This window comes from Phascolarctos cinereus, unplaced genomic scaffold (assembly GCF_003287225.1).
Source record: "Phascolarctos cinereus isolate Bilbo 61053 unplaced genomic scaffold, phaCin_HiC Scaffold_4;HRSCAF=312, whole genome shotgun sequence".
Classification (NCBI taxonomy): domain Eukaryota; kingdom Metazoa; phylum Chordata; class Mammalia; order Diprotodontia; family Phascolarctidae; genus Phascolarctos; species Phascolarctos cinereus.
In genome coordinates, this window is record NW_027555847.1 from 28475240 (window position 1) to 28497975 (window position 22736).

At 43.2% G+C, this 22736-nt stretch overlaps 1 protein-coding gene across 2 annotated transcripts in view; it reads right to left on the bottom strand.

The window, feature by feature from the left end:
- Nucleotides 1–566: 566 nt before the first annotated feature.
- PRICKLE2 (prickle planar cell polarity protein 2) overlaps nucleotides 567–22736 on the bottom strand; it is a 345204-nt gene continuing 323034 nt past the window's right edge. For both annotated transcript variants that reach the window (XM_020978307.2, XM_020978309.2), the window contains one exon: nucleotides 567–3148. In XM_020978307.2, coding sequence (XP_020833966.1) covers nucleotides 2271–3148 — 878 coding nt within the window. In that variant the 3' untranslated portion in view covers nucleotides 567–2270. The remainder of the gene's footprint in view (nucleotides 3149–22736) is intronic.

A 22736-nucleotide genomic window follows, 5' to 3' on the forward strand; every position in this document is an offset into this window, starting at 1 on the left:
AACCTGCCACTTAATAGAGTGGGGTTGCAGATTATTTCTTAATCAGTTTGCCAAGCAGTTTACAAACTTATTATACAAACGTAACACTTAATTCTCCAGAGGCTCAGATAATTAACAAAGCGCTTAGATATGAAACATAGCATGCGGGAAACTGCCACGACCAACATCTGCATTGCTTTTTTTTTTTTAAATCAGTGACAATGACAAATGTTCTATTTATACCTGAAAAGCAAATTATTTTCATATATCCTGCATTGAGTGCCATATATATAATATATATATATATATATATATATTATATATATATATATTATATATATATATATATATATATATATATATATATATATATATATATATATGTATATAATTCCTTTAAAGCCTTCCTTCCCCCAGACCCATTTAGGATGGGATCTGAAAATCTGCTTATCACTTCCTCTTAATAAAAAGAAAAATACTAAGAAAAGGCATGTACTATACTGGAAAATCATCACGTGCTCCCCACCAAGGCCAGTTACCAACGAGATACAAAGTGTAACACACTTAAATGGAGGTCTCAATGTCACTTCTCTGTTGGATTATCTTAACTGCCATAATCAATGAAGGATGAGAAAGGAGTAGAAGCAATGTAGGTGCTTCTCCGTGGTTTGTTTTTTTTTTTAATAGAATCAAAGTAGGAAAATTAGCATTAAGGTAGACAACACAAGCCCAAATATCTTCTTTAAGTAAATGCACACTCCTTGCCTTCTGACCCAACCATCCAGTTGGAAATCTTCCTTCTCAGTAGTTTCTCCTTTTACAGCCAATGGGATTAACAGGGTTTCTTTACTAACCCCAGTTATCTTGGCCTGTTGAGGTGAGTCAGATACCTTGACTACCGAAGATTTCCTAAACTGGGCACTTTTTCTGAGAGGTACCCCTAAATTTCCTCCTCGAAACCAGGGAGAGACAAGGGAAACAATACTCCCAATAGAATCTCAGTTAGCTGGCAAACACTTGCCTCTTCTTCTGTTTCGCTAACTAACTTCCATAAAATTTCTACCTTTGACCTGCTCCCTGTTTACAATCTTGCCCTTTGATGAACAACCCAGAGAGAACAAATCACCTCAACCTCTGTCCCATCTACTAGAATTTCCTTTTGACTTAGGCTCCCAAAGTTATAATTCACTGGCTTTAAGGCTACTGGGTTGTCTATCTATGATGGCAGTCCTCCCTCTGCCTTGGTCAAGGAAAGCAGATAACATAATCCAGGAAACAACAGCACCACACTCAGAACGAGGCCATGCAGACACCACACAATGGAACCACGGACACTTTAAAAAAAACTTCCCAAGGAATGTCTAGATCAATGTGAAGCAACCTCAATGTCCCCAATGGAGATGGCTTTTCTCATTGGACTTCACTGACACTGGCTAGCTTCTCAAATTGGTGAAAGTTACAACTGCAATTTTCAAAAATGACTATCGCTGGATAGAAAGCAACTTCTACTGAGGGTGTGAGCAGACTTCAGTAAATAAACCCTGTAGACTCCTTTAGATGGAACAAAGCTTTAGAGGCTTCGTGTTTCTATGTTGTTTTTGCTGTTTTTATGTTCCAGCCACAGAGAGTCAAACTGTATGTTTGTGTGTATGTGCATACATACACACACAATATATGTATATACTCCTTTGAAAAAAATGTCTCACTGATATATAACAAATTTTATATAGAAATCTAAAAAGGGAAAGAAAAAACCCGATGGCCTGAAACCATCTTTTAATTCTACTTGACGATGCTGGCTGTTCATGCAATTTTCCACTGAGTCCTACGATATAGAAATTCCTCTGATATTACAAAATACAAAAATATTTTTTATCAGAACTCTCATTTACATTGCATTTACAATGGACGTGTAAATAACTTAGTCTTGGGTACTGGCTGATAAACAAATCACTTACTGGAAAAAAACAAGAGTCCTGAAAAATGAGATAGTAAGAGAAGCAGGGAGTAAATAATTTGCTAAAGTGTGGTAACTGAACACAGAACTGGAGAGAAAGAAACACAACCACTCAGACAAAGGGACAGTCCGAAGTGTTTCCAAAGTGAGATGTGCAAAAAAAATATTCACCATGCCAAGAACCGTGACTATCTCTAGAAGCCGATCCCTAACCTTGCCTCCATCTCGGTTGTCAGGGCCTTTAGTGACAAACAAGGTAAAAGCGCTTTAAATTCGAAAACAGTGCAAGTGTATGGATTTACATTCTCAGCTCCCGCCTGCTGCAGGACGGACATTAGGATATGATGCAGTTTTTACTCTTCTGTCTTTTCCGGCTGTGCAACTGTCCTCTGCCCCCCAAGGTGGAGGATTTGGGGACGCCGTAGGAGCCGTACTTGTGCAGAAGCTCTTCACTGGTGACGTACCGCAGACGGGCTGGCTGGGGGATAGGCTCCCCCAGGAAATAGCCCTCGTTGTCGGACTCGGAAGAGGAGGAACAGGTGGAACACCAGTCGTATTCGGCAAAGTAGGGTCCCCAGCGTTCCCCAAAGGCATTCTGCAAAGCCAGGTCGGAGACAGTCCGTGGGCACTGGCCATAGAGCTCCCGGCGGGACCCCCCCTGCTCCAGACTCTCCCTGTAGCTCCTCTGATGCATGAACTGGTCATAGTCCTCCCGGGCTCTCAGCGGGGGCCGTTCTTTCAACCGGCAGATGGCCTCCCTCTCACTGGCCAGATGGAGGGCATTGTCAGAACGAGATCTCCGGGAGCGCCGGGAGCGGTGGGGCCGAAAGCGGCAGGCATCATCCCGGGGGCTTGCCCGCCGGCGGGTACGTTCGCTCATCGGCTGGATCCTGGTTCCGTCCTGGCCCGGCAGCTTCCCGCTGGATATGCCGCCATCGAGGTCGAAGCTCTGGTGCATCCTTCCCCGAGACTGCAGGTCCCTGTATCGGATGGGGGTGGACAGCTGGTGAAGGTTGCCCTCCATGTCCTGGTACTGCTGGGCAGACAGGAGGCTGCGGACGGACTCCGCACTGCGGAACTGCATGGACGAGTTCAGGGTCCCCATGTTGCTCAGCTTCTCTGAGACGTTCATCCCTGAGTCTTTGCTCAGATCAGGCATCGAGAATCGGGAAAGATGCTCCTGTCGCTTGGCGCCACCGTCAGCTGAGAGGCCTGAGGAAGAAGAGAGGACTGTATTAATTAATGTGCGGAGGTGGGACTGCTGTGGGAACATAAAACCATGAGGTATTGCCTGGGCTCCTCAAAGGATCCAAAGGTTTACAGCTGGACAGGATCTCACAGGCCATTTGGTCCATCCCCCTCACTCTACACACGAGGGAATGAGGTCCAGGGATGTGCAGTAAGCATTGCAGATATTATCTGTTCTCATTTTACACATGGGGAAACTGAGGATAAGAGATTCAGTCACTTGATATAATATATGTATGTATAAGTATGAAATACTGATATTTGAAATAAGCATGAAATGTGTGTTCCAAAGCCAGGTACCTCCTCCCTCCAAGACTGGCAGGATTTCCACTACTCTGCCCTGCCTCTCATTCCAAAGCAGCTGTTACACTTGCTGCTCACAAATCAGCTCAGAGTGCCTCCATCCCAGCCACTGAGTGCTAGATCCCCCGAGGACATCTCCCTCCTCAGGTGGAGATCAGACCCTTTAGGAACCCACATTTATTCTTTCAGGCCATTTAATCATTCAGCAAATGACTGCCATTGCATCCAGGCTAAATGGCTTCCTAGAGTCCTGAAAGGGAGACACACACACCAGGGGCAGCTTCTCCTCCCATAAAGCTTTCTTTCGCCAAGTGGTCTGTATTCTAATGGTACACCCCTCACCGAGCCTGGGCTCCCCGTGGGCCACAGCTGGATTACTCTACCATTCCTCCCAAGGGCCACTTTGACTCTGACTACCTGAAGGAAATTGATGATGTCCTCGTAATTTTCTATTTCCTTTAGGGAAAGCTATTTGTTAGATTGGTACCAAGAAGATTCAGAACAAGGCCGGCCTCTTCAAAGGTATGAAGGGTCATTCCCAATAAATCACAATAGTCTGTTCTCCCTCAAGTCAAGCCCCGATTCAAAGCAGGCTCATCTTTGCACCCACCAAACAAGCAAGATTTGTTTGTTGAGTGCTGCAGTTTAAGACAGATCTAGGCTGGAAGTTAGTGGAAACCCCCTCCCTTTACAGATAAGGAAATGAAGAAACGAGTTCCCCAAGTTTGGGTTGGTAGGCAGCACGAGATTCAGGACTTTTACTTAGTGGGCAGTATAAAACTGGAAGCAGAGTCAGGAAGATCTGGGTTCCAACTCTGATTCAGACACTTGGTAGTTTGCAACCTTGGGCCACAGTTTGCTTAGCTCTAAATGAGGGGGCTGACATCGGTGACTTTTCCAGATCTAAATCTGAAATTCCATGATTCTAGGTTCAGCACTCTTTCCATGGCACCAAACTGCATTCTGTCGTAACCACAACACCCAGATGACACCGCCCCCCCCAACTCCAGTCCAATCCTTTTTTGAAATCCTAGGATTTTTATACACGACAAGTAGGGTGTTGCATATCATAGGTAAGCAGCCGGAGAGAAGGTGAAGTTGGAAGAAACAAATCCCCAAAGTTGATTTGCTACAGTCTAATCATTTCCAGAGTCCGCCCCAATGTGGAGGTTTCAGATGGAAAGTCATAATGTATGATGATGAATGAGCGGCAGCAGGGGTGGGTGAACTTTTAGAGGGGGAGAAATGAAAATCTCCAAATCACATTTACCAAGGAAAGTTATCCAGGCAGGCCCCAGTAATACAGATGGTATTCATTTATCTTCGGAGGGCTTTTTACCTGAGTCCTCTAATAGAATTAGGGCCTGCATAAATAACTCCTCCAAATATCATAAATTCCTAAACATTCTGTCTTCGTGGCCAAATGTCTATGACCCCCAAAGTGAAGCATGAACAGGGGAGCAAATATGCACTTAAACAGAGGGGCCAGTCTGGTGCTGGCAAAAGGCAGTGGTCCCCACGATGTCATTGGGCAGATGTTCTCCCCTTCTCTGTTTGCCAGTACATAGCAAGGGAGACCTCGGTGCAACCTCGATCATCCCCAAAAAAGGAAATCTGCTGTAGGGAAATCAGAGGCGCCATAGCAGCACCGGCCTCCCTCCCGCACTGCTCTCTGAAACTCCAGAGTTTATCATCAATTACTCTTAACAGTAAACAAAATGTATGTGGGGAACAGGGGGAGGGGAGGGGAATGTGGTTGGAAGTTTGAATAACTCATGGCATTCTTATTCATGAGCAACCTGAAAGATTCAGATTCTTCTCTTGCGCAATTCTTAACTGAGTTGGGCATGAAAAACTGAGGGGAGAATTTGGCCTCTGGGCTCTAAGAATGCTCATGCTCATGGAAAACCCCAAGGCTGTCCTAGGATCAGTACTATCCCCAAATTCCCCCAACCTAGAAAAATTGGGAGAAGAAAGCAATTACCTTCTTGATTCCTAGCAAGTTTGGATATAGAAAACCACCAATTATAAATTCAAAGAAATTGAGTTTCCCAACTTCAAGAAACAAAAATAACCAGCATCACACCTGTCAATCTTGATGTGTCTTCCTATCCATTATAGATCCCACCATCTGGGATTGCCCCAATTTGTAAGTATGAGGGCTCATAATTAGCCCCCAAATATGCGGCATCACAAAACTGTTTGAGCCTCTCATAATTCAGAGACACAAAAATACAGAAAATGACCAACTTGCATGACTCCAAGATGGCAGGAGCATGGGTTCCATAAGCCAATGAGAAACATTCCATCGGCAGGGATAGGCTGAGTGTAACTGAGCTTATGTTGTTATTCAGATATCTCTTATTCCAAAACTTGATGCAAAAGATCAAACATATTCACTAATCCAGTTCACCAGATTCACTCACAGCTGCATTTTGTTTAGCTCAGGCAGCTACACCCTCAGGATTACGGACTTTAAAAAACCCCAAACAACCAACTTTTCATTGATCTCTTGGGATCCTAGAGCTAAAAGGGGCACAGAATCTACCTAGTCTGACAGATCAAGAAACAGGCTCAGAGTGGTTAAGAGACTTGACCTAAGGTCATAAAGGTGATAAAAGATCCAGAGATGAGACTGGAACTTTGGTCCTCACCACACTCCCTCATGCATCCCCTCCTTCTTTGCTCTGTCTACTCTCTGCAAAAGAGCCATGTCTCATGAATAAGAATAAAAAATGACATGGTTAAATCGTGAACCACTGTATAATAAATGAATACAGTGTGGGAGAGAGGCTAAAAGGCTGCTTTATGGGTTCAAGCTTTGCCTCTGAAACATACAAGCGATGTGGCCATGAACAAGTCACGTTATTAACCTTTAGCACCCTAAGCAACTCTCTAAGACTCTGAGTCAGAGTGTTTTTAATAATGTACTCTCAGATTCTGCCAGGAATAGAGGTCAACCTCACGGGCTTTGTTGATCTGTATCTGTGGCATAAGGTGTTTCTAAGCCGAGACTTTCTTATGTGGATAAAATAGCCCAACGTTGAAAGAGACTCCAAAATGCCACCCAAATCAACTCCTCTTCCACGAATATCTGCATTGGTTCCTCCAAAGACACGTGGACTAAAGCCTGGGTTGAAAGGAAGATTCTCTTCCCCAGGTAAGAAACTAACAATATTTTTACCCAACACACTTGGAGACTTTGGCAAAAGAAACACTACGGCCTTTTTTCTTTCTTTCTTAGGCTGGAAAATTGCTTATGCATAGGTCTGTCCTGCTTTTTTCTCTCCAAATAATGCAGAGCTTGTGAAAGGTACTGATTTAGCCCCAGCATTCAAGGGTTCTGTTTATTTTTACCACAAAGGCCAATGTAGCCAGCAGTAGCATCAATGTCCGTGCTCTGTCCCATCAGTCCACCTCATTTAGATGGGTTGGCTCTTCGCTATTAGGGGTAAATGAGTCTCAAATCCTTCCTTTGGTCTCTGTGGTTAAACTTGTCAGCACAAAGAGATTTGGAGACAGCATTTCAGAGACACTGTTGCTACTTTGAACCTGACATCTCTCCCCTGTGAGCGGGACTTCAAGTCCCTTCCACAGGGCATCCCATAAAGATCGGTGAAAAAAACCTGAATTGATCCCCCTATAACTTCCTGCCACTGCTTCCAGTTCTGCCCTTTGGAACCAAGAAGACCTACTTTACCATGCCTTTTTCTACAACAGCCATGTAGACAGATGAAAACAGCCATAAGGCTGTTGGGCCTTTTCTTCTCCAGCGTACATACCCTCAATTCCTTCAACTAATCTTCAGATGGTCTGGTTCCAAGTCCTCTCACCATCATGGTCATCCTCTTCTGGATGACCACTACCTTGTCAACATCCTTCCTAAAACATGGCGTCCAGAACCAAACCCAGGACTCTAGATGTGGTCTGACAATGGCAGAGAACATCTCCCTGGTTCTGGAAACTATGCCTCCCTTAATGTAGTCTAGCATAAGGTTAGTTTTTCCTTCTTCCTTTTTCCTCCCACAACAAACCACTGACTCGTATTGACCTTGGATTGTCATCCCGAGGACTCCTGGCTCTTTTTCACATAAACTGTTATCTAGCCACGTTTGCCCCCATCCTATGCTTGTAAAGTTAGTTCTGGAATCCCATTGTAGAGCTTTATAGTTATATCTCTTAACATTCCTCTTAATCATAACTAACTCATGGCATTGTTGAAATCTTTTTGCGTTGTGTCTACCATCCAGAGAATTTAGCTAACCTGTTTAGCTTTCTGCCATTTGCAAATCTGATGAGCACACATGCTTTCTTTGACTTTGTTCAAATCACTGGTAGAAATATGAAACAAGAAATGGGGTTAAAGTCATAATTACTCGTTGGGTCTATATCACCCAACTATACTACGTATTCTCTAGGCTACATCTCTTCCATCTTATTCCTAAGAAAAGCTTAGAGATTTTGTGGAACGCTCATGTCAAATCTAATCACACCTATGACATTTCCTCTGATCTGTTAAACTGGTTACCTTGATGAAGGAGGAAATGGAGATAATCCAGCATGACCTGTTCTTGATAAAGCCACATTGGCTTTTGGTTATTACTGTTTTCCTTTCTAAATAAAAGCTCAGAAATTATCCTTGTGATAATATGTTTCTGAATTTTGCAACAACTAGAAATCAAACTCACTGGCCTATGATCTGAAGTCTCCAACCTCTTCCAAGGCATTTGCCCTTCTCTAGTCCTGAGGCCCCCCTTCCATTCTCCGACAGTGTTTGGGTCCTCACACTCACCAGGTTTTTTTCCTTCAGTATGCTAGGATGTAGTTAGCTTTGGCCTGTTAACCTAAAGGTCTCTGGGTTTTTTCTTACTATCTGCTCACTTATCCTCAGTTTCAAAGCCTTACTAATCATTTTTCTTTTATCATTCCTATTCCCCAAATCACTCTCCTTAGGAGAGAAAACAGAAGCAAGATAACAATTGAGTAGTTTACCCTTCTTGTCATTAATAATTCCATCCCTCCTGAACAACACTCCTATACTTCTTTGCTCCCCTCTCTTTCCCCTAACAAAGCTTTAAAAAAAGGGTCTTTTTATTATCTGTAGTATTCAATTGATCACTTTCTATATGCCAGGCACTCTGGAAAGCACTGGAAATACAAAGAAAAAGAAAAAGCTTTCCCAGGCCTCAAGGACAACATAATCTAATGAGGGACACACCTTGTTTTTACAGAACTGCGGTATACATTTGTATTTATCCCCCATCACTTGACCTTGCTTCCATCTTTTACATCTGTCTCTTTTAAATATGAATTCCTATAATTCATTCTGATGATGCACTGTACTTTTTGTTACCCTATCCTATATGTTCTTATGTTAAACTGTTTTGGTGTGGCAGAGATGAAATCAACTATGGACCCTCAAGATGAATCAGAGAAGAGGGTCCTCAAAGCCATGTGATATGTCCTTTGTGTTAAAACTGACCAGCGCTTGCCTAGAGCATCAAAAGCTAATTACAAAGTACAGATGTTCTCGGGCAGGTGTCTTGGGGTCTCTTTCCCAAACCAGTCAATTGATCTCATCCTATTAAGAAGGCACATCAGTCCAACTGGTAACAGCTGGAGGGAGAGAAAACAAGCCGAAGGACAGAGGTTACATACCACTTCATGTCTCTTAGCAACAGAACTTGGGATATTTCAAACACCATGCTTGTGTGTGCGTCCAAGGTGACATAGCGTGAATCATTTCTGGGATGGTCACTGGTGGGGGAGATGGAGAAACCTGAGAAGGAGCATAAGCCCTAGTAGTCACTGAGAATCGCGGAATATGAGAGCCGGAAAGGACTTCAATAGTCACCATACCCAAAAAGAATGAGCCTGACAAATGGTTATCCAGGCTCTGCATGAAGACTTCCAAGGAGGGGGAACCCACTTCCTTCGGAGGCCAGCCTTTTCTCTGGGACAGCTCTAACCATTAGGAGGGTTTTCCTGCTCTTAAGCTTCAAGTCTGCCTCTTTGGAACTTTCCACTCATTGTTTTTCCTTCCACCATCTGAGGCCAAATAAAGTTGAATACTTCTTCTACATGACAACCCTTCAAATATTGGAGGTGTGATTTCACAGGCATAAGGAGCCCCTGGGTGAGGAAACTTTCTTTGCCACTGCAGGATGGCACCCTCTTAGCCACTTCAAGTTGTAAAGTGTACCCTAAGGAAGTGCTACCAAACACAAATAGAAACAGATCCCTATTAGAAAACAAATGAACAAATCCAGCCTCAGACACATAGCACTTAACTAGCTGTGTGACCCTGGGCAAATCACTTAACCCCATTGCCTAGCCAAAACAAAAACGAAAAAACAAACAGAAAACAAATGAACATGGTCTATATTTCACTGTATTTTTATTTATCTTGTTAAACACTACCCAATAACGTTTGCCCAGCAGTTTTACTGGCACAAGTTTGACGCCTCTGGCCTAAGGCGCTGAGATATTAAGAGATTTGCCAAGTGTCACGCACCCACCTCCCAGGGTTGTTGTGAGGATGAAGTGAGGTAATATACACGAAATACAAAGCAAATTTGAAAGTTGCTATGTAAATGTTAACTAGGATTACTATTACTGGGAGCGAACTACTCCCCAATTAATAAGTGGTCAAAGAATATGAACAGGCAGTTTTCAGAAGAATAAATCAAAACTATCTATAGTCATATGAAAAAATGCTCCAAATCACTACTAATTTTTAGAGAAAGGCAAATCAGAACAACTCTGAGGTACCACTTCATACCTGTCAGATTGGCTCACATGAAAGAAATGCAAAGTGACAGAAGTTGGCAGGGATGTGGAAAAAATGGGACACTGACGCACTGCTGGTGGAGTTGTAAACTGATCCAACTATTCTAGAGAGCAATTTGGAACTATGTCCAAAGAGCTACAGAACTGCAATTCCTTTGACCCAGCAATACCACTACTAGGTCTGTATCCCAAAGAGGTCAAATAAAAAGGAAAAGGAATGATTTGCACAAAAATATTTATAGCAGTTCTTTTTGCGGTAGCAAAGAACTGAAAATTGAGACTATGCCCACCCTTCAACTAGGGAATGGCTAAATAAGCTGTAGTATGATTATGATGAATATTATTGTGCTATCAGAAATCATGAGTAGGATGCTTTCTGAAAAACCGGGAAAGATTTATATGAATTGATACAAAACAAAGTGAACAGAATCAGGAGAACACTGTATATAGTAATAACAATATTCTAGTGTTGATCAACTGGGAAAGACTTAGCTACTTTGATCAAGACAACAATTCAAGATAGGTCCAAAGGATGCATACTAAAAAATGCCATCCACCTCCAGAGAGGAACTGATGATCTCTGAGTACAGATTGAAGGATGCTTTCTTTAAACTATATTTTTGTTGGGGCTTTTTCTTGCAAACAATATGGAAATATGTTTTGCATGACTTCACATGTATAATTGATATCATATTGCTTGCCTTCTCAAAGGTTGTGAAATGGGAGGGAGGGAGAGAATTTGGAACTCAAAATTTTTAAAAATTAATGTTAAATTTTTTCACACGTAATTGGGAAATATTTAACTACACAGACACACACACACACACACACACACACACACACACGTATTTAAAAGAAACTATAAGCTGTTGAGAGCTCTGGCTCTCAATGTAGGCCCCCTCCTTCCTTTATCTGGCTTCACTGACTTGGCAAGTGTGTGCCAAAGGAGTGGCCAGCCATAAGCCTGGTCACACACCTGCCATCTGTTCCTGTTACCCCAGAGAGACCAGACTTGGAACAATTTCTTTTCGTCTGGCCTCCCCTGGGCGAAGACCATGCACCAAACCCAGGAGGAAAAGAAGAGTGTCTGTACTGACTTTTCTAGAAATGCCCATGACTGATTTTAGTTTCTAGACAACAGAGGAGTTGCTATTCAGTGGCATTCACGCAGGGAACGTGCCTTTGAACCGGAGGAGTTGGGAAGCGATATGTCTGACTGCTCCAGAACTCAATTGTGAAACTCTAGTCCTCCCAGCTGACATACTATATGTTCGCCCTGGTGATGGAGAACATAGCACCAATAAAAGGGACTAATACTGGCAAAAGAAAACCATAGCACGTTCACACTCCATTCATGAGCCTGCTGGTCCTGCTGGTCCTACTGGCTTTCGTGTTTCTGAAAAGCGATTAGCTAATTAGCAGGACAAAGAAAGGATTGCAAAATGCAAGGAGACACGCAACAAACATTTAGTAAGCACCTGCTACACGCCGGGCAGTGTAAGTGCTAGAGATAAAAGGCAAACTCTCCGGGTGCTCAAGACAACACAAAACAGCTATGTGCAAATCCTCTATAGATGGGATAAACTGGAGAGAATCAAGAGAAAGAAGTCAATGGAGTTAAGAGGGATCAAGAAAGCTTCCTGGGGGATTTTTAGCTTGGACTTGTACGCTCCTCTCATCTGATTCCCAGCCTGAGCACAGTGCCTGGCACATGGTAGGCACTTAATAAATGTTTGTCGACTGACCGACTGACTCGAAGAAAACCAGGGGGTGGAGGTAAGGAGGGAGAGCATTCCAGGCATGGGGGAGAGCCATCGAAAATGCCTAGATTGGGGGACGGGGCATCTTGTGCCAGGAACGACAACGAGACCTGTCCCTGGATCACAGAGCACGTGGTGGGAGGAGAGATGGTGTAAAGTAGAAGGATCCCATCTACAACACACTTGGCTGAATCACATTCAGTCTTTGCCTGCAGACCTCCAACAAGGGGGGAACATTCTACTGCATTAGGTACCCCAAATTCCACCCCTGGAAGAGCTCCAACAGTGAGGAAATTTTTCCTAATTTTTCTTTTTCCTGGCAGCTTTTACAGCCTCCTCCCTATTCTGCCCTGGGGGCCAGGCTGAACAAGCATACATACCACATACAAGTGTGGACAGCCACCACTGCCCTCCTAAGGTTTCTTGTCTCCAGACTGATTATCCGCAGGTCTGTTGACTGCTCTTTACTGGGGATGAATTGCAAGGCTCTTCACCATTCACTGGGTATACCATTTGAATGATGTGATAGCATCCTCAACTTTCGTGTTCACCCACTGTGGATTTTAAACAATCCCATGATGATGGTGCTTTAAGATGGATTTTCCTCATAGCAGCTTTTTGAATTTGACAGTGGAAGTATTGATAACAATGACGATGATGCCCATTGCACAGATGAGAAAAGTAAGGCCCCAAGAAATGAACTGACCTACCTGTGGTCACAAAGCTAGTAAACACCAGACCTGGAAGTGGCACTTGGGCTTTCTGCCTTCAGTTCAGAGCTCTTCCCAACGGAACAGTTAGCAGCTTCTCTGATGTTGGAGAGTAATCCCTTCCCTGTTTATTCATAAATATGGTTACCAAGAGACTCATACCCATCTTGCCTTCCTCAAAGTTGCTTTGGAAGAGTAGGCACTAGCATCTGGGGGGAGGGACAAAGATTCTTCCCACAGAACGGGGTGCTTGGAAATGAGCGGGTGTTCCCCAGGACACTCCTCTCTGCCCTTTCCCAATATTGGTCTCTGATTCCTGGACAGTTCTGTCTGCGCTTGCACTTTGGTCTGTTGAGGTTTATTTCCTTGGCAGGGCTGGCCTCCTGTGTGGGTGGAGTAGGTGATGATTTGCACGGTATTAGGCAAGGAATGCAGGAAGGCCTCCCTGACCCCCAAACCATTCCACAGCCAGCCTGCTACAATGTCCAAATCGGTCCTCCTCTGGTTTATAGCACTGAAGGTCCGTGGTTTGAATTCACAAATACACTAGCTGAGCAGGATTGCCCAACCTCAGCCTAGATCTTCCAGGCTTACATTAGCAAGGATCAGATGATTAGATTTATATCAGAGAATAGAGCAGGAGGATGGGAGAAAGGAGGGACAGGTAGAAAGTGCCTCAGGGCAAGTGAGTCTGAATGAAATGGGAGCACTGCCCAGTGCTGACAGGTCTGTGAGAGAAATAAGCCACAGTTAGGGGCAAGGATGAGGACTGGATTAGGCCAGATGGGGCAAACGGTGAGCCAGCTTCAAGAGAACATCTGACCTCCTCTCACATGGTGCCCTTTCATGCACTGTAATTTCAACCACACTGGCTTTTTTAGAGCTGGTCATATGTGGTGGTCCATTTTCCCTCTCCATCTCTTGGCCTTGGCTCTCCCCCTGGCCAGGAATGTAGTCCCTCCTCCTCATCTCTTAGACTTCCTATTTTCTTTCTAGTTTCATCTTCAGTGAAACCTTCCACAGCAGAGGAGTCACACTCATGGGACCTCAGCTAGGCAAGCAACCTGCTGTAGAACCTGATTCCAATATAATTGGGAAATGCTTAATGAAATAACTACAAAATACAATTCAACATAGATAATCTTAATTTGTCATTTTCTGAGCCAATATGTGACCTGCAGAGATCCATTTATAATTGAGTTTGACATCAATGGTCTACAGGAAGTCTTTCCTGATCTGTATAGCTGCTGGTGCCTTCCCTCACACAATTACCTTGTACTCATTTCTACATACATACACACATACGTGTTATATATAGGTATATGTGTAGTACATCTATATAATATATATACTACAGACACACCTACATGTAATATGTATATACCTACATATAGTATGCATCTATATACTATATTGTTGTCCTTTGTTTTCGAAGAGGACTAAAATGATATCACTATGCCAGAGTCAGGTTTCAGTGTGTCTGACTGTGGCTGACCAGACCAATACGAGCTCGGAATGTTCTACCACAGGTCGGGCACAAATAGTCCACGTGAATATCTGGGGTGGATTGTCTAAGTTTGCACATCTTGCGGATGTGTGTGTGTGTGTGTGTGTGTATTTATATATGTATTCTTTATATCCATACATATTCTATATAGCTATATACTATAATATCTGTTGTCTGCCCTTCATTTTAAGAGGGCCAATGACATCACAGAGTGCATGAAATGGATTTAAGTGAGGCAGGGTTGCCCAAAGTCGTCAGCCTCACTTTCCCTTCCAGAGTCATTAAAGTCCAGTGGCAAGACGGAAGTCAGGATGACTGGCATTGGCCCAGGGTGCAGTAGATGACTGTGGCATCTTCAGTGTCTGACCAGTCTCCAAGCTCTCTACGCATCTGCTTCAGCCACCTTTGTGGCCATCAGAACAGATGGTTCTCATCTGCCCATTCTATCGGGGGGGGGGGAAGTCTTCACATGCTTGGGGTAGACATCCCCTAACTCACCAAGGTATTTGAGGCCTGTCACTCACCCTCAGCCTGGTTTAGCCCTTCTCCCTAGATGGTTTTACCAAGGTGTGCCCACTGTGCATGGTACAGCTTCTTGGAGACGCAAGTGGGGTGGATGGGTGCCAAATCTTTTCAAGTCTGCTCATCCATCTTTGGTGTCCACCTTACTATATATGATATATACCTACACATACATATACATTTTTCTCCATTTCTATCTCTGTTACCTCCCTCAACAGAATGTAAGCTCAAGGAGGGAAGGGATTAGTTAGTTTCCACTTTTGCACAGGGTCTGCACATTAGGTGTTTTATTTGATGTTTAATTGATTGTGTGATTCGTGATTTTGCCAGGGGCAGCCCTGTTTTGTGGCCCTTCCTGCTGGGGCCTGGGGAGGCCCTTACCTGTCCTCCCCAGGGACATGAGGAAGCCAAAGGTCATCACTGGGCCATGACTTTGAAGGGAAAGAAAACAAAGCAGCTCAGACAGGAAGAGCAAGCATCGGCACAAGCTACATGAACGCATTTATTGTGCTATTTTCCTCACTACAGAATGACCTTGGAGGTTCAGAGTCTGAAAAGCGAGGAGTTACATAATTGCAATGAATGAAGGAGAGAGATGCTTGCTGCCACTACAGAGCACCAGCCACCATCACACTGGCTGCTCCCTAAGAGCCTGCTTGTTCTTGGGCTGTGAATGGGTGGCTCCCTTCTGTGGAGACTGACCACCAAGGTGCCCAGAAGGCACATCTGACAGAGCACCACCACTGTGTTCTCTATGTCTACACAGGCTAGAAGTGGAGGGAAAAAACCATTTCCTTTCCTTGCTGGAAGCTGGTCCATATCTGGGGGATGGCACCCCCCCTGCTGGAAGGACAGGGGCAGAGGTGCATGTGTGTGGGAGGGTGGGCAGTGGGGGCTGCCTTACATGACTCTTCAGGCATATTTGGAAGGACTGGGAATTTATAAGAGGCAGTATGTTACAGAGAGAAAAGCATGGGAATTGGAGTCAGAGAAACTGGATTAAAATTCTGTCTCATTAGCTGTGTGATCTCAGGTAAGCCACTTCCTTCCTGTGAGCCTTAGTTTCCTCAACTATAAAATTAAAGATGATCTCGAAGGTCCTTTCTAGCTCTAACTCCTGTGACCAGTCCCCTTACACCACGGCACCTTTCTGCAAATAATAGTTTTAAACGCACAAAGGATTACAAAGGGAAACCAATTATGTTGAGATATTATCAAAATATTAAAAGTTCTAAGTTTCTGGACCTCTTGAAGTCTATCTATCCATGGATTCTAGTGGATCCCAGGTTAAGACCCCCTTCCCTATCATGTAAGAGGCAAACTAACTGCATGTGGAAGGAAACCTTCCAAGGTCACCTGATTCAGGTTCCCGACATCAATGAGTCCTATACCCAAACCCAACAACACTACTACTAATAATGAGACCATGATGACTGTAACGGACATTTGGGCTAGGGCCTTGATTTTATTATCATAGATAACTCATGGGAAGGAATCTTCTTCCATCTACGCAAACTGGTATCTGCTCTACAACTCTCAATCTTAGAGCAGCATCTTGGGCACTGAGAAGGTAAGGGATGTGCCCAGGGTCACACATCTACTAATTGGAGGCAGGACTCGAACACAGGTCTTCTGACTCTCAGTCACTTCAGAAGGGTTTCAGAACTGAGAACCCCTTTCCCGGCATTCAACCTAAACCTCATACCCTTTCTTTATTACAAAGTGCATCACTCTGTTGATGATTCGAGGCGCTGAAAGAGAAAACAAACCCCCGCCCCCCACGACTTGTTCGGAGGTAGAAGAGGTGCAAAGTCATTTGCAGCTGTTTTGCAACTGAAAATATCTGGAGCCAATTAGGGGAGCATGACAAATCAGGGCAAGCGTTTGCAGAGCTTGTAGGTGCTGGGTTCTGCACAAGCTTCCAACCAATTTCTACTCCGCCCACGCCCCACCTCAAAACCCCAAACCCCCAAAGTCTGTTGTGGATACAGCTGCTGATAGGTAGAGGGAGGGGAATTGAAACCAGGCTCTTCTGATCAAGGCTGAAAGGACATTGCCTAAAGAGACATTCTGCAGCCAGTGGTCAGCCTCTGAATTCCCCCCAACTGCCCACAGAGCAATAGACTCCTTACTGTTTTCCATTAAAACTTTCTTTCAGCGTCTGATCAAATTTCTCCAAATCCTCTTCTGGCTTCTACCCAAGACCCCACCTACAGCCAGTGAATCTCAATTCTTATCATCCATCTTCCCCCTCTCCAGGCCTTCCTATTCAGCCTTTCTTCTCTATGCCAATAACCTGAAGCCTCCTCCCTGTCCTGCTTCCCCCATCTTGTTCTTTTCTTGCAGAACACACAGGCTACCTGATGGGTCATGTCCCCTGGCCCCCCTCCATGGGAAATTCTGCCTTTAAAATGCCACTTGCATTCCTATCTGTTGGAAATTTGACACCAAGCTTCTACCAGATCCAAGCTCAGGCCAGTGCTCACCCATCTCCACCTAGAGCAGGGTTTTGTAATCGTTTCTTATGTCAAGGACCCCCTTTGGCAGTCTGATGAAGCCTACAGAACATTTCTCCTTATGATGTTTTCAAATATATAAGATAAAAAGCACAGGATTACTAAGAAAATTAATTATGTTAAAATACAGTTATTAAAAACTTAAAAAAAACTTTACAGACCCTAGGTTAAGAATTCTTGCCCTGGAAAATACAAACAAGTGTTTTGAGGGCAGGGATTATTTAATTTTTATCTTTGCATTCCTAATGATTCAGACAGTGTCTGTCACATAGCAGGTGCTTAATAAACAGTTACCAACTGACTGACTGGGAAAGGTGAATAAAATATGGTCCAAGGACACAAATGATGTTCACTTATGAGTAAATCTTTAATGAGGTGTAGTTCAGATTCTATCTAAGCAATTAGCACAGGCCACAGGGCCCATGAGGGTTCAATGGTAAAACCAATAATGACATGAATTTAAGTTGCAAAGGAACATTAGTAGGCATCTAGTCCTATTTCTCATTCTACAAATTAGCTGTAAGGATGTTAACTAACTTGGCCAAGGTCACATAAGATTACCACTTTAGAGATGGAAGAGACCTTAGAGTATAAACTCTCCCCCCCATCTTACAAGATCATATAGTAAGTAAGTGTAAGAAACCTCTTCAAAACATCCTTAGAAAGGAGTCATGAATCTTGGCTTGAAAACCTTCAGTTTGGGGGATCCCATCTCCTCCTCAAACATTCCAGTGGAAAGGAGAATCACAGATTCTTGGGTCCTCTCTTTTCTACATTGCACAAAGGCAGAGAAACAGAGTGAATGCAATGAACATGGCATTCTGGGCCAGCTGGTGATGCTGGGGCTTTACTAATGTGGCATTGGTGACAGCAGAGGGGGCTGGCCCAGTCCACCTCCTCTCAGCTGAGTCCCTGCCAGCTGCCAGGGCAGCAGATGGGCCAGGCAGCTGTGGTGAAGGGAAAAGAACAGAGAGGGTATGGTTACAAGGGGGTGAAGGATGATACACTGAGGCTCTTGTGACAGTTGGCTTAACCTTCCAAATTTAGATTCATCCAGGTAAAAGATAGATTTATCTCTGGAGTATTTTCCTATCAGATAATGCCTTATTGTTCGTGACTTGCATTAACCCCTACTTTCTAGATCAAGATCAGTGACTGGTATTACCATATGACACTCCTTTTCAGAAGGACAGATCCTATGATTTCCTGATGTTTTCCCTCCCCCTTCTCCCATTAAGATAATCCAGTGACTCCCTTGTGTTGACATAATTGGGCTGGTAGGTATTATTTTTTACATTGACAATATGTTCTGAGTTTCCACCTTACACCATCAGACTGGCAAAGATGACAAGAAAGGAAAACAACAAGTGTTGGAGGAGCTGTGGGAGAACAGGCACATTACCACATTGTAAGTGGAAGTGTGAATTAGTTCAACCATTTGGGATTTGGGCAAATTTGGAATCATGCCTCAAAAATCACTAAACTGTGCATACCATTTTGATGCAGTAATACCATTATTAGGCATATACCCTAACGAGATCAAAGAAAGAAGAAAAGGACCCATATGTACAAAAATATTTATAGTAGCTCTTTCTGTGGTGGTAAAGAACTGGAAAGTAAGGGTGTGCCCATCAGCTGAGGAATGGCTGAACAAATTACAGCATGTGAATGTAATGGAAAACTATTGTACCATAAGAAATGATGAAAGGGATGCTTTTAGAGACATCTGGGAAAACTCAGAGGAACTGATGCAGATTCAAGTGAGCGGAACCAGAGTAATGTACAGAAGGCCAAGAGCGTGGCAAAGGAAGCCATTTTGAAAGACATAACAACTGACCGATGTAGTGGTCAACCAGGATTCCAGAGGATTCCTGATGAATCATGCCTCCCACCTATTGAGAGACAGGTGATAGGCTCAATATAAAGAATTACCCATCTATTTTTAGATATGGCCAATGTGGGAATTTGTTTTGTTTGACTATACAAATTGATTACAAGCATTTTAAAGTAAAATAAAAGGCACATGAAAATGGATTATATAGTTGAGTTCTGTGATTATGCATGGAAAGAAAAATTAGAAAGGATGGGGCCAAAAAGTTGAAACCTTGAAATCCTCTCAGGAGCTAGAAACCATTCCCATCCAAAGATGGCAACTGCTCTCACCCTAATTACCTTGGTAAAGCATTTTAGTGAATCAAATCAACTAATAAGTATTTATTAAATACGTACTGTGTGGTAGGCACTATACTAAACACTAGAGGATACAGAGAAAAGGCTACAACAGTCACCACCCTCAAGAAGCTTATCTTCTAACAGGACAGACATGGTGTCAGCTGGGATATATACAAGATACATATAGAGTAGACACAAATTAACATTAGAGGGGAAGATTACCTTGTAGCTCTCTCCCTCTGAATCCTCCTACCTCTTGCTTTCCCTAAATCACTTGTTTTAAGATGCACACAGTTGGGAAATCAACCAATCAATAAGCACTTATTAAATGCCTACTGTTTGCCAGGTACTGTCCTAGGTGCTGTCTAAACAATGACAAAAATCAAATTGTTGTTTAGCCGTTCCACTTGTCTGACTCTTTGTGACCCCATTTTGAGGGTTTTCTTGGAAAAAGGTAATGGAGTGGTTTGCCATTTCCTTCTCCAGCTCATTTTATAGATGAGGAAACTGATGCAAACAGGATTAAGTGACTTGTCCAGGGTCACACAGTATGTAAGTGTCTGAGACTGGCTTTGAACTCAGGAAGAAGAGTCTTTCTGACTCCAAGACCAGTGCTCTATCCAATGTGCCACCTACCTGCCCCAAAATCAAATAATCCCTCCTATAGAAAAAGATTACTTTCTATTGGGCGAAACATGATCACTATTTTTATAGTAGATCACTACATAATGTATGACTCTTATGTCTTTTCTCCCAAATCCCTGATTCCCTCGGAAGAGGTAAAGATTCTAATGAGAAAGAGACTGACCTTTCACTGATAACATCTGAATGGCAGCGAGGACAACGAGTCCCATAGCCACCAACACCAAAGCTTCAAACACTCAGGCTATTTTGAGACTCATTGAGTTGAGCTTCACTGAAGGAATTCATTTGGAATTGTGGCTTCTCTGGGTTAACTCGTACCATCAAGCCCAGCTTTCTGCCACTTGGGTGACGAGATCCTGCCATCAAAACAGTAGTGCTCCCCAAATGAAGTTGTTCTAGGAGAGACCCAATGGGAATGTCATTCACCAAGCGGCAGTCACATTGCGTTTTTCTCTTTTGACAATTAGATCCCTCTGTTGAAATCCTGGACATCTGCCTGGTTTTTGTATTAGCTACATGGATCCAATTCTTTGAGAGACTTTCTCCAACTTAGAGGTTGCTGTGATTATGGATCTGTCTATCTCATAAAACAAATGAATAATCCTAAGCCTTCAGTCTTTATTCCTAAGACTTCTAGTTGCTTGTGCCCCCAGTTCCATTGGTTCTATTATGTACATTTTGGGCATATACTTCTTTATATTCATATTGTTTTCCCCAGCAGAATGTAAGCTTGTCAAGGGCAAGGACTGTTTTTCAACCAAGAGTTCCCCAAACCAATTAGATCATATTAGGTACTTTGGGGGGCAAGGCAGCTAAGTGGTATAGTAGATGGAGCATCAGGCCTGGAGACAGGAAGATCTGAGTTCATATTTGGCCTGAGACACTTACTAGCTGTGTGACCCTGGCCAAGGCACTTAACCCCTATTTGCCTCAGTTCCTCATCTGTAGAATGGGGTCACTGGAGAAGGAAATGGCAAACCATTCCAGTATCTTTACTAAGAAAACCCTAAATGAGGTCACAAGGAGTCAGGCGTACTTGAACAACAACAGCATACTTTTAAAGTGCCTGCTGTGTGCAGGGTGCTAGGGAAACAGAGAAAAAAATAAAACTTTTGCTACTGATGCAGGTTGGTGTCCTCTCCTTAACTTAGAGAGTTAGGTGGGATTCTGAGAAGTTAAATGACTTGCCCAGGGTCACCCAGCCAGTGGGTATCAGAGACAGGTCTTGAACCCAGGTCTTCCTCACTCTGAGGCCAGCTCTCTGTCCACTCCATCATGGCTCCCTCTAACAGGTACTTTATAACTTGTTTATAAATTGATTGATTGTAGGCTCATACAAACAGTGCACAGAGCATTATGGCCCTGGAGTCCCGAGACCTCAATGTGATCCCAGTTCTACCACTTACTACTTGTGTGACCTCAGACAACTCCTTTCCCATTTCCTAGGCCTCAGTTTCCTCATTTGTAAAATGAGGGACTGGAGTAGATGACTTCTCAGGGACCTTTAAAAATTTATTTAAAGTAATTTATTTTACTGTATTTTTGCACCTTCTTAAGTCATAGCTAAAGGCTCAAATCTAGCTAACTTTAACAATATAGCAAAAGAATTATTAAGAAATCCACAAATAATATTTCTTTTTAGCTTTCTATTACAATGGTTCACTGTTTAAGTAAAAGCTTTGCCTTGACCAGAGAGCTGTTAGCTCCTATTAGCTCTTGGTATTTGCTGAGCCCTGTTCCCTGGTATGAAATTCAAACATGTGAATGAAATCCCAGCTTATTCTCACTGACTGAGAATTATAATCAAGGCAGGCACTTTTCCTTTAAAAAACAATTAGCCTTGGCACAGCAAAGATAAGCAGAAGGAAAATAAGTACCAGAGTTTGTAAACTTTTCTTTGAGAATTTTACCTTAAGATCCCACACATACAGATGCATAGTGAACAGACTTTGAGCTGAAAAGACTTGGTTGGTTCAAAACAATACTTATACCTGTGTCCCTCACAAGAGTGTTGTGGCCTTCAATGAGGTAATTCACATTAAGCATGCTGAATGACCATTAGGCACCATGTGGAATGGTAGCCGTCTTCATCACTGTCATTATAATTGTGAGAGGCATCTGTTAGAATAGAAAGCACTCTGGAATTGTTCTCATGGGATTGTAATTTAAATTCTGGTTCTTCCACTTCTACTTGTGGGTCCGTGGGGAAGTCACTTATCTCTCTCTGTTTTACTTTAAGCTTAAGCATAAAATCACTTGGTTAGAGGAACTGACATGGGAGGCCCTCTTCCAGCTCAAGCCCAGGACTTTTGTCCTTACCTTTCCTTCTCAGGTTGTTATGTAAGGCATCTGATCTCCCATGCTTTATAAAGCCCCTCTAGATCAGGAGTCCTTAACCTGGGGTCCATGAACTTGATTTAAAAAAAAATATTCTGCCACCTGCATTTTCCTTTGTAATTTTGGGTATTTTATTTTATTATGCTTTTAAAAATATTATTTGGAGAAGGGGTCTATAGATTTTGCCAGATTGCCAAAAGGGTCCAGGACATGAAAAAGGTGAAGAATTCCTGTTCTCCAGAATGGGGCTCATGTTGCTGTTTTCTTAGAGAGACACACTGAGGTTGAATT